The sequence below is a fragment of the Petromyzon marinus genome, chromosome 14 (assembly GCF_048934315.1).
Source record: "Petromyzon marinus isolate PM22_M1 ecotype Great Lakes invasive population chromosome 14, UKy_Petmar_22M1.pri1.0, whole genome shotgun sequence".
Classification (NCBI taxonomy): domain Eukaryota; kingdom Metazoa; phylum Chordata; class Hyperoartia; order Petromyzontiformes; family Petromyzontidae; genus Petromyzon; species Petromyzon marinus.
Genome location: NC_133680.1, coordinates 7110074 through 7128253, shown reverse-complemented (window position 1 = coordinate 7128253; position 18180 = coordinate 7110074). Strand labels below are relative to the sequence as shown.

The following is an 18180-nucleotide window of genomic DNA, read 5'->3' as shown; positions in this document are numbered from 1 at the left end:
ACCTCTGGATTACAAGTTTAGTGTGCCAACCGTTACACTGCGGCAGCATATGCAGTCTGTACATGGTTTCTGCGTCTGTAGTTGATTAACAATGGTTGCTTGCACCGTGCTGCTGCAAAGGTGGCCGTGAGCAATTCGTCAGTCTGCATGCACGATTTCTCTCCTCCCCAACACGTCGCTCCTCCCCGCAGAGGACTCCCCGCGGAGCAGCCTGCTCTCCTCACTGCTGTCCCCGCAGCGTCTGGTGCCGCCGCTGCTGGGCGGCTACGCCCGGCCCTCTCCGCCCACGTCTCTCGAGGGCCTGCGCCGGCAGCAGTCCTTCCGTGGAGACCCCTCCTCACCGTCCAAGTCCGGAAGCTGGGCCGAGTCCTCGCTGGACGAGCCCTATGATCGCCCTCGCAAACCCCTGCTCCGACACACCATGTCCAGGTGACAGCATCGCTCCTTGAGGCCACGTGAAATATCAAAAGCTCCTTTATATATACATACACATGTGCAGCTATTGCCTAGACCAGTGGTCGACAACCTGCGGCTCTGGAGCTCTATGCAGCTCTTTAAGGACTGCTTTGCGGCTCTTGAAATATTGAGGGTTTTTTTTTACCCCCCCCCCCCCCCCAAAAAAAAATGGCTCTTGTTATTTTGATTGCTGACCCCTGGCCTCGACCATAGTGGCATTGCCCAGAGCTGCAGTGTTGCTCTGTGAATGGCGTATAGAAGGGAGACAGCTTTGAAAAGAGCGCTTGCTTGCTGGCTTGTATCTCACAGCCCCTTGGGGAGTCCGTCGCACCAGCCGGGCTGCCAGCGAGCTAAGGGAACGGGCTCCCTGCAGACCAGCCCAGTGAAGGCCGGTCCTCGCTGGGACTCGTCCAGCGTGCCGTCCACTCCAGACTCGCGTACTCGTGCCATCCCCTTCAGCCAGCACCAACGGTCAGTGTCTAAACAGCCCCGGTTATCGTGCTATTGAGGTGACCACGCTGAGCTGCCAACGCTGTGATCATGCACTCAAATCTGTGCTTAAACGAGGTTCTCAAGTGTGGAGAGTTTATGGTCCCTGCCCAGCCAACAACGGCTGCGCGCGCAAAAAACGTGATGTTAAATTTGATTACGCACAGAGTTGGGCTAAATACCAGCTCCGAGAATTCAGAATAAAAATGTGCTTAGAAGCAGAGTGGGTGGTAAAGTACTGCACAATACTGTGTAGAACGAAAGTCAAATGATGGAATTTCAATTGGTAGCTCTTTGCTATCTACTTCCATCTCCAATGGCGTATGGTGCAGCGTGATATGACGCCGACAACAGAATCGGTATAAAATTATGGGAAAAGATTCAAAAGATTTTAGAAAGTGGCAATTACTATGAGCAGTCATGAGTAGGATTTTACGACGCACCGATTCATGGACAAAAAGGTGTATTTTCATGCTCACAGTGCGTGCATCATATTCTGCATGCGCGGGCATAAATTATCTTGGAGTGCTATTTAATTGGAATATATTATGGGTTCACGTGGTCCCTGCAGAAACTCTGGGTTCTATATGAATAAAGTGGAAATAATTAAATCAGTTCTTGCATCGAATCATGACAATCAATCGAAATGCAAGGTGGGTGAATCTTCACGTCTCTTCTTGACGTACATAGTTTGATCACAAGGTCTTAACTATAACCGTGCCTATATTATCGAATGTCTTTACCTTGTAAACAGTCCTCAGATGTTGGCTATTAAGTTAAACATTAAATGATGTTCATTTCAAATTATTTGTCTCGTGTAATAAAGGACCATCAAATATTTTTTTTTATTAAACATTAAGTTATTTGGCAGTTTAAATTTACTTTGGAAAAATAAACATTTCTATAATTGTGAAAAGACAAATCAACACACCGCTTAGCTGACACTCTATTCTATCGATCCAATCACAGCTTCCTTAAGAGATGTCTCAGGGGTAGAGTGAGCAGCTTGCAATCCAAAGGTCGCGAGTTCAAATGCTGGTTGAGGGTTGACTCAGCCCATCATATCTCCTTGTGGAATAAATCATCAGTGATTTGTCATGGATTAACTCACCCCTAGCATAGGAATGTGTAATTACCACCACTGGCGCCGAGTGGTAAATAGGAGATGAGCCACTACCTTAGTGCTCATTTGAGCAGGAAGTCAGTTTTGCTGTTGACAGCTTCAATTTTAGGCGCCGTGATGGTGAGATGTTAACTACCGAGCTGAGTATACAGGAGCACATGGGTTCGATGCAAACCCTGACATCTGCATATTGCATATTCTCCCCGTGGTCACGTGGATTTTTCTCTGGTTCCTCCAGTTTTTCGTTCCACATTTAGAAAAATGCGTTTAGAGTATTTAACTGCCATACATTTCCACGTGATAAAAAAGCCACTTCGTTGAACGATAATTTGTGGCCAGGTCGCTTCTGATACCTTACCTGGTAAAATACCCCAACAAAAAGTTTAGTTTTAGTTTAAACTTCTTGCACATTTACAGATGGTTCGAGTCCACTCTTGGCGAGCAGCAGCAGCAGCAGCATCAGCAGCATCAGCAGCAGCAGCCTCTCCCGGCCGCCCACCTGCGCCAGCGCAGCTGCAGCCTGGAGTCTCAGAGCCAGCTGCTGGTGTCCGAGGGCACGACGGTGGCCGGCGGCGACCTGAGCTGCGGCACGGGCACCGTGTCGCGCAGCAGCAACAGCTCGGAGCTGCCGCTGGACGACCACTCGTCCTACACCAGCCAGTCGAGCTCCGAGTGCGGCTACTACGGCGGGCCGGGCGGCCGGACGCCGTACGACGCGTCGCGGCCGGGCCGCCGCGCGTCGGCGGGCGGCGCCGACCCCCGGGCGCTGCAGAGGCACCGCTCGGCGGAGAGCCTCGTGTCGGAGGCGCGGGGCGAGATGCAGGGCGCCGACGGCGGAGGGTGCGGCGGCCCCGGCGGCGGGGGCGGCCCCGGCGGCGTCGGCGGAGCGCGACGCGCCGGCCTCTACCGCTTCCCGCACAACGTGCCGACGTCACAGTACCGCGTGAAGGAGTACCCGCTGTACGCCGACCGGGCGGACGGCTCTCGCTGCGTGGTGCGCAGCCTGGAGAGCGAGCGCGAGGGACACTACTGCGTGAAGGCGCAGGTGCGCACGTCGCACTCGTACACCGCCGGAGGGATGTACCGCGAGAGGGTGGCGCGCCAGGAGGGCGGCGCCGTCGTGCACTCCATCACCCAGTCGCGCTCGCAGGTGAGGCGGGGCGGGGGCGGGGCGGGGGAGGGGAGGAGGAGGTGCCGCCTCTCTGTGTGGCCATCATGCAGACGACGATGATTCGAATTAAAGCGTTTCGAAGAGTAGACCGTTGTGTTTCCAAGGCCATTTTTGTTGTTGTGGAAAAAATGCCGGCACATTTTCGGCTCGGTATTTTGGGGAAATGGCACGAGATTTTTTTTACGGGCAATGTCTTTGTAAAAAAGATGTTGTTAAATTCCGGAATTGCACCTTGAAGGTATTTTTCATACCTCCGTATGAGTTGTCACCTCGGAGGTACAAAAAAAACTGGGACATTGAGGGAAAAGGAATATCTCACACGAGCAGAAGAAGGTAAAACTGCATTTAATGTCTTGTCTTGAGCAGTGTATTATTTATCATTGAATTGTCAAATAAACTGAACTCGTAATGGCAAAACCAGGACTGCCGGCAACTCTCAGTGCAGTGCCAGACATTTTGTGAGCCTTCCATCGCCCCTGTTTCATCATCAGTAATGTACACCAAGTTGGCTAGGTTGCTGGCAGCGCTCATGCCATTATGGAGTGCTGAGCCAGTGTAAACTAATGTTGTTGTCCTATGCCCCCAGGGGAAAGAATAGGGGTTAGGGTCCGGCTCTACATTGGTTAGCACAGAGTTCGGACCAAACAGATGGTTTGAGAAAGTAAAACTATCCTGACAGAAAACTGAGCACTGACCAAAATTCATTCCTGGGCGAACAAATATTCAGGGAGAACATATATAGTCCCTGCACTGGCCCCGATAAGCTTCCGGTGTTGAATCTGGGCAGCCATCTGAAATGAAATCGTGTTCTCAAGTTGCAGTGAAAGGACAGTCAGCCCGGTCATGAATGACCGTACAAATAAACCGGTAATATTAGATTTGGTTTTTCATTTCATTTGGCTTACTCCAGTTGTGCCAATTTTAAAGTTTAGTATAATTGACGCTCAACATTTGAAAGTGGGGCCCTAGTATGGATAAAAGGGGCCAATTCAAGTGAACTCAGAAACTTTATGACAGCATCTTCCAGGGCTGTCCTCGTACATGTTGGTATATTGTTAGCGGCGACAGTTCTGAATGGGTACGTTTTTGCCTCATGCCATGGTGCCAGCAAGGACAACTGGAATATAACTTGGAGGAAAATTGTTTAAAGATGTGCATTGGAATTGTGGTAGATGCTGTTAAATGTGGCGCTGCCATTCCACTGTGGAGGGATTGCACTCCGTGCTAGAGCTAGAGGTGGTGCTGATTATCTACTCCTTTCTTTGGTCACACCTGAGAAATAAGAAGATGCCCTCTCGTACGCTCCCAGTTGAACAATCAACAACATTCCCTGACAGACCATTGGGTTTAAACGTTTATGGCACACGAATGCCAGATGGTGTTGTGCCTCCCTAGAGGGAATAGAGCAAGTGATGCTTACAGAGAGACTTCTGAAATGGAAGAAAAAAAATATCTATGAGTTATGTTATAGAACATCACTCAACATTTTTTATTTAAAGCTTTCGTGACTGCAGGGAGTCATATTCTTGGGTTCTTTCAGTAAAGTCACGTAGAAGGGAAACAATAAAACAATAAAAATAAAATATAATAAAATTCTCACGACGTTTCGGCCACAAACACAAGGAAGACGGCTGCTTGTGTTGTGGCCGAAACGTCTTGATAATTGTATTATGTTTTATTTTTATTGTTTTATTATTTCCCTTCTACGTGACTTGACCGAAAGATCCAAGAATATGAATCCCTGCAGTCACGAAAGCTTGAAATCGAAATGAAAATCACAATAATACAAAATTTTGATTGAAAGCTGTCATGACTACAGGAATTCATATTCTTGGGTTATTTCGGTAAAGTAACGTAGAAGGGAAACAATAAAATAATAAAAATATAAAACAATACAATTCTCACGACGTTTTGACTGCAGCACAAGCAATCATCATCAGGTGTGAAAACCACAGCAAGAAATGTTTATTATATATTTACCGAAAGAACCAAGAATATAACTCAACGTATCGTCAGCCGCTCACACGGACCAGTGCAATAGATTGCACAACATATCAGCCATGCTTGTAAGTCATGACAATTGACAGACAGCTCTATATAATAAGGCATGTTATAATGATGATGCATCGACTTATCCATTAAAATGTAATATTACTGTCACAATACCAGAATTGCATTTTTTGTGCAATGTATTATGTATGATTACTGAAAGTTTATTGCAAATTAAATGGCTTATGGGTATATATAGACTAATGGAGTGAATATACTTTACAACTGTAACAGAATAAAATAAGAAAATACAAATGAGATGGTAATACAGGAGACAAATAATTAACTCTTGAATGCATTCGCCACCCTGAATCGTAACAATTAATTTGAGAATGGCATGGCCGGTGAACCAGGGGGGTACTAAATCATCAAATGCCATTTTAAAAGTGACCTTACCACTGCATGTGTTTTTCTGCCGGTTGTGCCGTATAGCTCTCTGCAGTGTTTTTTATTTTTCGTGTTGTTACCGCACGTTGATCAACACGGCGTCTGCCGAGTTTATTCAGCTCCTAAAGCAGCTTCCAACGAAGCGTTGGACGTCACAGCCGAACCGCGCGCGGATACAGCCCCGAGGACACATTCGGAGAGCTTCAGCGGTGACCTTTGTGTGTGTTTTTTTTTGTACGCGCGCCGACGACAGGTGGTTCGTAGCTGCTGCCAGGAAGGCGTTCGGACGAGCACTCTTGAGCACCTGCGCTCCTGGTACGAGCGCAATGCCTATCGGGACCCGCGGAGACTTTCGCACGTCTGGTCAGATGCTGACCGGCTGGCGCTTTACCCCCAGGGCGCGGCCTCGCCTCCTCCTAGCAAGCCCACGCAGACAGGTGCCGCTTTCTCGCCTCTCAACTTCATCTTCTTTTGTTTGGCGAAGGTTCACAAAAGAAAATTTGAAAAAAAAACACCTCTTGCTGTGATTTGCATATTTTTTCCTCTGGTTTGAATCTTGAAAACACCACAGCTGGCATGCTATGATATTACACGCAACAACCACGCTCCACGCGGTTGGCTACGTACGGTGCGAAAGAAGTTCAACGTGCATACAGGCTGGTAAGCCAGGGGACGGCTACCAGAAAATGATGAAAGAGGGGGCAGCCGCATTGTGGCTGTGTGGTTCGTGGTTTGAGATTGTTGCCCACAGATGGAACTGTGGCGCTGACCATTGGCGTAGGAGACGGCCACATCTGTCGTGTGATGTTCTGACGTGGTTCGATACAGACCATTGCTTGCACTGCTGTGATATGCACTTACTTGACAAGAGCCCATTTGTTAAGTGGTTAACCTGTTGGCACTGCGGTGCAACAGCGCTCAGGCTGCCGCTAAGGGGTTGTCATTGCGCCTGTAACCTATTTGCCCCAGCTAAACGCTCTCTGTTCCTCCTGTCGATGTGGGCAGGCGGGTGTGGAGGCGGCAGTAGGAGAAACACGCTGTCCCCTGCTCACCAGGCGGGTGAAGCTGCCTCGTACACACACCAGCCTGTGCAGCACACGAGGTGAGCCTGAGCACAAGTTTCAAGTTCCTTTTTTGTTCAACCGGGGTGAGAACCCAATCGAGGCAGGGGGTCGTCTTATGAGCAAGAGTGATCTGGGTAGTAGTCTCATGAGCAAGCATGACACGTGTGTGTGTGTGTGCGCGCGCTCAGCCTGGCATAAGTGGTGGTGGGTGACGTGACCGTCACTTAGAGGCCAACGGTGGCTTCTTGCTGTGCTTGGAGTGTAGTGGGGTTAGTGGCCGGCATACTGTAATACAGATCCAGCCACGGTGAATGTTAGTAGCAAATATACAATGAGAACTTTGCCTCGATTGCTCGCGTTAAGGTATGTACCCCAAGTCTGAAAGCCTATAGATCTTTCCTATAGTTGTTTGGCTATTAAGTCTAAATCCCAACTGTTGTAATGAATGTTTTAATCAGCTGCAAATTAGATATGTGTGTATTATTTCTCAAGAACATTATTTTTCCCCCACTCTCTGTCCAGAGTAAAAGGATGATCTTTGTATTTCTGTTTCTGAATAATGTAATTTGTTACAGTTACTGTGTGATACTTGTAACATGCACCAATGTTCCTGTAACTTGAACTCAATTCTCAGATTTGCCTCCCACTGGCAATTTGTTTAATGCCGTGGGGGCTTCTTATGAGTCAGCTCATCCCAACTTGACTCATTATGGAGCGTTATTGGTCATTAAATACAGCTGACTCAGCCCGATGAGCCTCAAAAAGTAAAAATCGCTCTACAGTTAATTAGTATAAACAACTACTGCTGGATAATGATATTAGTGTGGAAAACCAATAGGCTGATAAACTATTAACTTTCCAAACCAATATTAGCATGAGTATCATAAGTTCGATGTGGCTGTTGAATTATATATCCATGTGGCTATGTTCCCACTACTTTCCTCTATGCATTAATACACCCCTAGTACAACGGACTTTATAATACTATGCCTCATGTATTACATTGTTGAGCTTAATCTGCAATGTATGTTACTTTTTTAACAGAACAAGGGAGAATGTAATGTTAACCCAACACCAGTAAATGTCGAAATGCAAAAACTAGACCGAGCTATAACATCAACTGGTATTCGTAGTTATTAGTTATAACTCTGTGTGTGTGTGTATATATCCAGTGAGATGGTGTGTGAGAAAAGTAATATAGCTACGGCTCTGTTTGCATTGATCAAAATTGAAATTCCACTTTTATGAAATTACAATTTCCTGTTTCTCTTCCTTGCCAAGACTTCAATCTGTTGTTTTTTGTTCATTCACTGAAGTGGGTGACTTGCTGTTGCTGCACTGTGCCTTTCTCCTGTGCTCTACCTCTGGATTAGTCTCAGTAACTTCTGACCTTCCATTCCCTCTGCATCTCGTTTTCCCGGCTGTCTTCCTCGTCCTCAGTGATACCACCCCTCCCTCTCAGGACCCCCCAGAGGCTCCTCAGCAGCCCTAGGGAAGCTGCAGGTAACATCTAATGTGTTCTTATGAACTAGGAAACAATTGGACTCGTTTGCAGTAACATTCATATACAAGGGGCAGCTTTACAAAACGGTTTGGGATTGCAATATATTGAAAGAGTGCATAGACTCAAATGTTGTTTTAGTTTTCAATTGGCAAATTGTGTTGCACATTGTATTTTGTACAAGAGAATAGACTTCAAAATAAGATTTCTTTCTCACATGCCCCTTGATCATATGCACGTAATGCATATTTTTGCCAAGCAAAATGTAACTTGGAAGGGATGCGATGAGCTCACGTTCAGGTATATTTGGAGGGCCAAGGTCCTTTAGTTGTCATGTTTCCTGCCTTTGGAACTTTGTCCCAAGTTATATCAAGAATGCAGGAATCAAGACAAATGTTAAGTTGTTTGCATTCGCGTGTCCTTCGAGCTGGATTTGATTGGCCGATTGTTTATATTATTGTCAGACCCTTTTATTGGGATGCACTGAATAAAGAGCTCTCTATATAAGCTAAATATATTGGATTGTAAGTTTTGATGATAAGCCTTTCTTCACAAATATTTGCTAGATGTGTGGATGTAACATTTGCGTCCATTTTTGTTTGCATTAATGCTCGATTAAGTCCTGTGGGTTTTTTTTTTCTTCTTTTTTTCTTCTTTCTCCCAACAGGTCGTACAGCAGGATAACATACTACTCGAGTATCATGAACAGGCAGAGAAGCCACCGTGCCCAGCACATTACCAGCCCACTCGCTACGTGGCACAAGGAAGACCACATTCAAAATACAGCCAGGCTCACTTGACCAGTGTTAATAGACATAGTGTATATTTACATAAGAAAACATTTTTAAAAAATAAAAAAAAAACTATTTTGGTCAAATGTAAAAAGAACAAGTCAGCATTTTCACAAACTGGCCCTCCGGTTGCCAGAAATATTGTTTTATTGACCAGCATATAATGTATGTTTTATCTCTTTGAAACTATTTTCTCTTAAAATTTGAATGCAAAACAAATATATAACATAATTTATTTAAAGAGTGTTGTTTTCAAACAGAAACACATCATCATTACTAAGCTACAAAGGCATGCAACTACAATCTCTCTCCAAAAGCTATGATACTTATTATAACAGCAAAATAATAACGCCACATGAAAATTAGATGGTAATTCTGTTTCATATTGCAGAAGTGGCTTTCATTCAGCTGGGCTGGATTTAATTAGGGTACTATAAGATTTGTTTTATATCCATAATTAATTTTTTTATATTTCATTGGAATCACGCTAATTTACCTTATAATACGTATTCCCTGCTATATCTGTAAAACACATTTGCAGTCCACTCCAGTCAATTGGTTCTGTGAATTAGAGGACTTCGCATGATCTAGACAAAGCAGGTTGAATAATTGTAGATTACTGTGTTAAGGTAATGCACAGTGGCTTGCTCCTGCAAATCATGTGATGGAATGTTTCTTTCACATCTACACACTGGCATATGCAGTATTGATGACTCCCTACATCACTGAAAAATATTCTGTTTGTCTAGCCCCCCCCCCCCCCCCTACTTACTCTTTGAACAAGACAATTCTTGAACATAATGCTTTTTTAATTTGAAGTGAAGGATTTTCAACGTGAGCACATGAAAATCCTTCAGAAGCCGCACACAAGGATCCCAAGTCCAGAGCGCAGATCCTGTCACTCATTTTGACATTTGGACAAGACAATGCAACCATCCTTTGGTGAGGACCAGCGCCAGCATTAAAAACACACTGGGCAATAGTCTGAGCAGAAAGGAATCTACCCAAGCACAACCTTTGAAGAACATTTAACAATGCCCCATTGTCGGTAGATAGGTAGTATAACGGCGTGAATTGCAAGTTAAACCCAACAATGGCTAAATACATCGGAGCAATGTTTGTAGCCATTGAGAATACGTCGCTTTTACAAGTATGGTATATAAATGTAGCCTGGAATATAGGACTACCTTTTTTCCAATGGCAAGAATGTGGATAACAAACAAAAAGAGTAAGAAAATTGTTGTCATAGATATATTGCGTTATTATATTCCGAAGGGTCTAGGTTGTGTAAAAGTCACCTTTTGTCCAAAAGAATAGTGCATTGGAAGCACGTGATTTCGTTTTTTGTGTGCAAAGGTAGATTAAAATGTGTGAAACTTTGTAGAAAGTTGTATACATAAAAAAAACTCCTCTTTTCCAAAGGTCATTTATATGACATATATAAGAACTAGTATGAGTTCTGCTTGATTTTTTTATTTTCTTTCTTGTATAATGTGCTGCGTTTTTTTTTAATATGCCAACTTCTGAAGAGTTTGTACGGTCTCTGTGGAGACAGCACTCGAGACAGAATTTGCTCAGAAGCAGTGAGGTGAAATGGATACGAGAGTGGCAGACATCTGGATTATATTATGTGCATGCACAAAAGAGGCTTTTATTTTTAGAAAGTGTTTCAAAGGAAAAAAAATCCCTGGACCCCCTCAAAATGTTTCCTGACTGAAATTTAATTCAGGGAAATGTATAGCTTCTGGGAAAGCTACATATTTTCCTACAATTAAAAAGGCCGTTTCCTGGAGGATGTGCGAGCTGTTAGTTTATATAATTTTATTTATTTTATTTTTTGTAAAAACAAAACTTTTTTTTGAAAATGTTTAATTGTTGTAGTGCAACTGCAAAAACTCATGGTGCTGTCATGCCATATTTTAGGAAACGCTGATAATAGGTAACCACATTTTTAAATTTCATTTTTCTTAAAGATTACGTGAATTTTGGTACACTTTTGTAGCCGAGCTATCATTTGGCTTAACTGATTTTCCATCAATTTATATTACCTGAAACTTATGGATTAATGTCAATATTGTTAAGTGTAAACAAAAATATTCGTGATATTAAAATCATAAACCAAAACAAATATTGATTATTGGAGAGCAGGTCAACTTTTATTTCAGTAAAAGTATCATTCTATTCAAATATAATTCACTGTCATACAATTCTGTAAAAAGTTCAACAAAAATCACACATTTTCAGCATACACAGAGCTCTATAATGTAATCTGAAAGCACATATTGCTAGGAAATCCACATTTAATGTTTTGCCTTAAACAAAGTAAAATTGGCTTCATAACATGAAATGTAAGTTGCTTTTTTCGTGTACATTTTGTACAAGCTATTTAGATATTGGCTTGCATTGCAATATCGTAACTATTCATGTTCCACCATTATATTGGCAAGCAAATTACAATATTGCATTTTTGTACAATAACTCGTCATTGAAAATAGATTTTCCCTCTGCAGATTAAAAAACCCTTCATATACCCATGGGCTCCACATAATAGAAATTGGGCTAGGGATTGATTTACATGTACAAATTTAAGAGCTTGTGTGAAAAATAATTTTTGTCTTTATTCTCCAATAAGTAAAATGAGTGCACATATAAATATTTTAAACAAATAAAGTATAATTTCTTTAAACAAATAAAGTATACGTTCTTTAAAATAAACACGTTTTTATTAAATATTAAATTAACAATACATTCTGAATACATATTAAACCACTTAGTAATGTACTCCCAAACAATATATGATGTGCTTGTATGGAAGACAGCGGGATTTATAATTTGCTTATTTTACCTGGTTCAGCAAAACACACACTTAGGTTCTGACCTTTGTTTATAAGTAATGTGTCTGACTCAATGCAGAAAATAGTGGAGGTATTTGTGGTATTGTGGAATGTTTGACACTTTTGAAAAATGTGTCACCTGCTAAATATAACCAGAGTATATTACTTTAAGGGTGCTTGCCAACAACATTGAACCAGTGGTAATATACTCTTATGGTAGAAAATCTAAAGTAGCAAAATACAAGTCATCACTTCAAAAAGCATTCGAATCTATGTCTTCAAGGCTATATGTTGATGACTAGCAGCCACACCAAGTTTAACACGCTTGTTTATTTACATAAAATAATTTCTCTTGTCACATTTATCGATATCCTTACTAGCTTCAGAATATGGCGAATGCAGTTCTTGCTTTTCAACAGTCATCGATCTAAAGTCATGAAACTAGTTTTGTACCATTTTTGTTACATTATTGAATTTCACTGAAGACCATACACAGGGAGCTATACCTGTGTGCATAAACACCTTGCATGGGTTGTTTACCAATATAAGAAGATGAAATGCAATTCATTGCACGATTTGTCCTCGAGTCAAAAAAAAGAAAGAAAAAAGTTACATTGCCTTTTTTTTACTTTTGCCAAAACTTATTACGTGATGGGCAAAATGTTGAACCACTAGGGGACCGCATTGGCAATCCACATCGTGCAGTTTTGCTCAAATTAAGTTTGTAGGAATACCACTGACTGTGCCTGTGCACTGCGGGCAGTGCCGCCACCTATTGAGCTGAATGCTTCTCATTAACTGATAACGTGACTCAATTTCTCATATGGCAATGTTCTATGATTGTTCAAGGAAGTGACTACCTGAAGGACGTACGTTGATCCACGACTTTAAAACAGCCATTTGATGCATCTGACTCAGCATTGTGACCACCGTTATGCGACTCAAAATATCCAATTGCAGGACATAAGTTAATATAATTACAAACCGTAACTGATGTAGCAATACATTATTCTAATACAACTTAGATGGCATGTGTTTTGTTCGAATATAATGTTTGAGTAAACAGCATTCATGGTTAGAATATATAAAAGGTATATATTTACAAATACTGTATTAACTCTGACTCTTATCTATGCTGTTTATTATAGCAAATCCCATAATCAGTGGCAAACTGGATTTTTCATAGATATAATACATTCTCAGGTTTTTATGCCAATGCCAGGAAAATTGCCAAATCCATTTGCATTATATATTTTTTTTAAACAAATTTCTTAATAACACTTGGGAAATCCAGCCAAGAAGTCTGGCGATCCCATGTAATGTAATGAAGCTTTGAAACATTAACTTTTTAAATCCGAGCATAATTAAATGAATCATGGTAAAAAAAAAAAAACAATTTAGCCCACAAAGGATATGCCAGCAAAATGATTGAAAATACCCATTTTTTCGTTTGGTATTTATTTCATGCTACAGTTAAAAGGCTTGCTTTTTATTTGGCATTCATAATACAATAGATATACCGAGGTATGTTGCACAGGTCTTTTTACTGCGTCTATAACGTATTGATAGTAAAAAAGTGAATCTAAACAAGTACTACGGTTTTGATAAAATAAAAAAGTTTCCTGGATGTGGGAATGAAGAAAAATCTGAAAAATTCCATCTAGGATTATTTGAAACGAGGTGAACAAATGTAAATAGGTGGAATTTTCAGTATTTAGTTAAACAAAAAATCTCATACTTCACACACATGTATATATAAGAGATATGAAATTACCTTTGCAGAGGACCATTTAGCCTATAAGCTGAAGACCAATATGTTTTATAAACAGTATTAGCAGTCATAAATATTTCATTTTGAATTCTGACTGCCGTATATGTTTAAAATTGGACACGCGAGTCCATTTTTAAATGTACATAAATAGATGAATTGTACAAAGATAATTTTACGTCATTTTGTCATCTCTGTATAATATGACTTAAGTATTTTTTTCATTGTTGTATTGTTAAGCTGGTTCTTAATATCTTCGATAGCTATTAGTATTGTTTTGTTTTAAATATTGATGTTACTTATGTGCTTGTTGTACCTAAAAGTATAAGTTATATTTGAGAGGCGTTTGATTAAAGTTGCTAAACTTGGTCCATCGATAGATTGCTATACATTGTAGATAGCATGTATACTGATAAGCAAGTTCATGCTGTTGATAGTATGCTTTTTCCACCTGCGGCATTAATAAAGCATGGAACAATGTGAGCGTTTATAATTATGAGTTTAATGGTGTCTTCTTCAATAAAGTATCTTAGTCCAGCTTTATTGCTGGTGTGTTGACAAGCAGTTTTTTTTTTAAACGACGTTTCACATTTTTTTACTGAATAATGTGGGGAGTAGGTAAACTGTTTCCACCTGCCCTGGTGTTCCCAGCATCATCCTCATACTGAGTTCGTGTCTTCGCTCATCCGTCGCACTGTGCTTTCAGGACAACCCAGATGCTCTGAAATATTCAAGGGCTTCCATGCCGATGTACGACACCTGTGGAACCTATTTTTTTTTCTCATAAAACACAGAAACATTAATTTGCCATTTGTGTGCCTGTGCTTAACCACCTCGCCCTATTATCCCTTTTCTGCCATCACCCTCAGTCAAGCTCGCATTTTAAACAAACATTTTAGCTAAATTGTAACAAACATGCAACGACTTACGCAGCTTAAAGACAATGGATTCCAGAACTCGCAAAACTATCCATCCAAGTCACTGCACCAATGTAACCAGGCTCCCCCTACGTCTCATTCTTCGGTCGTGATCTTTGGAACTTGAGCAGTGGTCATTTGTGTTCGGCTTTGTGAGCTCCTGCCTTATGCAGAGACGACATGGAGAGTCGTCGATGAACCACGGTGAAACTTTTATTCATCCGCTCAACAGAAGCCTGCTCGCAGCAGCACGAAAATGTCCTCCCGCCCAAAGCCGATTAGCACGGTTGGCTGCGTAGGACGCGAAAGAAGTTCAACGTACATGCAAAGCAGCACGAAAATCTGGGCTAGTAGGCCAAATCCTCATCCCCAATCACTCACGGAAGAGCAAAGCCCAGCGCACAGTACACACCACTCAAACCACTCGATTCAACACAGACACGTTGCGGGAGATATGCGTCTTCCCACGATATGGCCCGATTGATGTACCTCTCGTGGCGACCTTAAAAATTGTTATTACACTTTTCTGTTTTTAATTTTAAGTTTGTCTTTTAACAAAGACATTGCCAAAAACTAAGCAGGCAATGTTCAGACAATTCCAATATAGCCTTGGAAAACAATTTAACCCTGCATATCTTGATGAAAGAATGTAGGCAGGGTTTAGACTTGATTACCCGTCTGATTATGTGCATGCAGATGTCACTGCAATGCAGTGTCATTTGAGGTGGCCTGATACAATTTGGGTTTACGGTACAGGTATATAGCATATAAATGCGACTGAATCTCAAGACGCTCGACAAACAGTGGGTATGTATATGATATCGAAAGGCGGTCAGTCATAAGCAGACGAGAGGAGGAAGGTCTTTGGCCTCGACTACAATCGTTCGTGCAGGGAGTTCATAGCACGGTTTGCAGAGTTCCAAACGGTGTAAGCAGCACAGAATGAGCGACCTCTTGCCTGACCATTGTTGACCAATGAGCACTTCTACATGAGGTTCTGGACCGAATGAATATTTTAGTTAATTCCACAGCAAAACGGCAGTCAATATGACAAATATCCCTTAAACTTGGTAAATAAATGATGTGGTGATGCTGCGTTTGGCAGTGGTGCACAAGCACAATGATCACAAACTAAACACATTCGTCTAATACTTCCTTGAAAATAAATATATTGTATACAGGGATTCCTCTAATTACGAACGAGTTCGATTCCAGAAGTCTGTTCGTAAGTCGATTTGTTCGTAAGTCCAACTTTACTCCTGTCGATTCTAAACATGTTGTACGGCATACACACTAAACACGGAGGGAATGGCTTTAAAAGTTGTATAATCTCCTGCAAATGTAGATTCCACCACCGCCATCTATTGCGTGGCAGTCGAACTTACGAATATCAATCCGAAAAGACAACTGGACATACGGACAGGTTTGTTCATATCTCTGAAAGTTCGTAAGTCGAATGTTTGTAAGTAGAGGAGTCCCTGTATATAATCTGAGACGTTTCGGGCAATGCCCCTTGTTCAAAGCACACATTTGGTTACGATGATGTGTTCGAGCAGACGGTTCGTAGGCGCCCTCCGGTGGCTCAACTCTTAACTGCAGCAAAAAACAATTCAATGTCTACACATTCAGTACGTTTTGAAAAAAAATTAAGGCGTTCTGTATTTATAACATAAAAATACACATCAACCTCACTCAGCTTACCTAATATAATTGGCCACTGTAATAATTACGTGTATAGTGTATTGCTGTTTTTAACTGGTGTGTATTACCTAGGTAAAAGAAGCGTAACAGATTATGTTTTGATGCTGCTGCGTTTGCAGTGGTGCACAATAAACAACAAAAACGCAACACATTCGTTCATAACTCTGTGGCCTTAAAATAAAATGTATAAACATACAAAAAAGATCATTTGGAATCTAGAATGGTTCAGCAACGTTATTCCGCTTGCCAATGCGCATTCATTACAAAATTAAATTGCACTCATATTATAATCAATGCGTTTGCATGGTTTTTCCTCCTCATTCAAACCATGGGCCCTCAACACTTCGGGATCCTCCGATTTCCCCACTCCACGTTCAGAAACGTGCGTTTAGAGTCATTGGTTGCTTTACATGTCCATATAGGCCACTTCGTTGAGGTAGCAATCGTGGCCAGGCCGCTTCTGAAAAAATAGCGATCTAGCCCAGTGGGCTTTACCTGGTAAAACACATTTTTAAAAAAAATTGCTTCGTTTGACTTCAGTGAGTGTCGTTTTGCAGACAGCTTATTTGGCGAGCATGCCTTGATTATCGCTACCTTTCAACAATACGGGACAGCATTTCTGGCGGACGTGTAATACAAACCAGTAGGGATTTATTAAATACATCTAAGAGTACCTGAATTTGCATATAAGGGGCCGTCCATAAATGACGTCACGCGATTTTGGACGATTTTTGACCCCCCCTTCGTCACACGACGTCAGACCCCCCCTCAAATATGACGTCACAAAGCTCTGCCCCCCGCCCCCCCAAATAAAACATGCTTCAAATCGCTTTAAACTATTGCCATTGTAGTGCGTATTTAACGTGGCGCTGCACTCTGATGTTGTAGGAGAAAATTTTTTTTTTAAAAAGTCTATTTTAATTAAGTAGAACGTTTTGTCTATATTTAAAGTTGCGCATTTTGATGTGACGTCACATTTCTCAACCCCCCCCCCCTCGTCACAAATGTCTGACTCCCCCCCAGGTGCGTGACGTCATTTATGGGCGGCCCCTAATGTACATCATATATTCGTTCGTTTCTCAGTCCGCTTGTCCTGGTGAGGGTCGCGGTGGCAGCGTGTTGAGTAGTGGCGACAGACTCCCAGCTAGATGATGTACATCTAATGTATCTTTATAAACACCTTAATCTGTACGTCTCAAAAACCTCTACGGTACTTCCCGACATGGAAAATAGGTGAAATTTGGTACACAGGTAGCTTTAGGACCCACACAAGATAAAACATCTGAAAATTCTAGAACTTTAATTTTAAGGCCCCCAAAATCTCGATGTTAAGTGCCCCACAAACATGTTTGTGCGTGTCATTCAGAAATCGTAAAAAATATATAAGATTGCGGGTTTTTTTTTCCGTTTCACAGAGCGTTAAACGGCAAACAAAATTAAAGCGAGAACTATTGTTCTGTCTTTTATTGTTTTTGAGATATTTCGTGTTCAAGCGGGTTTGAACGAACAAAAATACGCATTTTATGATGTTCAAATCTGAATAATTCGACAACGGTAAAAGATAAGAGCTTCCCCTCATCGAGGATTAAGTTAATTATATTTAGTTTTCTAATTTGTGGTTTTGCGGAAAAATGCACATTTTTGGAATGGTTATTAGTGTCTGATCGTAGATTTAAAAATATATATCAGGTTAATTATATTTATTGAAAACTTTTGCCTGGCGAAGACAGCCCTTTAATTTGTCATAAACTTTTAAGAAATCATAAATAATACATTGCACAGAAACATGTGATTCTGGTATTGTGACAATAACAATACACTTTAATGGATAAATCGATGCATAATCATTGTAACAAATAATAAATACGTACACGTAATTTACATAAATCGATCGAATTGTTACAAGTCGAATTAAATCGATTCGTGCAT

General features: G+C 41.5%; 1 protein-coding gene across 5 annotated transcripts in view; it reads left to right on the top strand.

Annotated features, from left to right (window-relative positions):
* Positions 1 to 14176, top strand: part of FRMD4A (FERM domain containing 4A) — a 139006-nt gene extending 124830 nt beyond the window's left edge. For 4 of the 5 annotated variants that reach the window (XM_032954176.2, XM_032954174.2, XM_032954173.2 and 1 more), the window contains 6 exons: positions 192 to 429; positions 766 to 927; positions 2486 to 3218; positions 5929 to 6112; positions 6681 to 6777; positions 8908 to 14176. In XM_032954176.2, coding sequence (XP_032810067.2) covers positions 192 to 429; positions 766 to 927; positions 2486 to 3218; positions 5929 to 6112; positions 6681 to 6777; positions 8908 to 9040 — 1547 coding nt within the window. In that variant the 3' untranslated portion in view covers positions 9041 to 14176. Of the gene's footprint in view, positions 1 to 191; positions 430 to 765; positions 928 to 2485; positions 3219 to 5928; positions 6113 to 6680; positions 6778 to 8179; positions 8243 to 8907 lie in introns of all 5 variants that reach the window. The other variant, XM_032954175.2, reaches the window with a different exon arrangement.
* The last annotated feature ends 4004 nt before the right edge of the window (positions 14177 to 18180 follow it).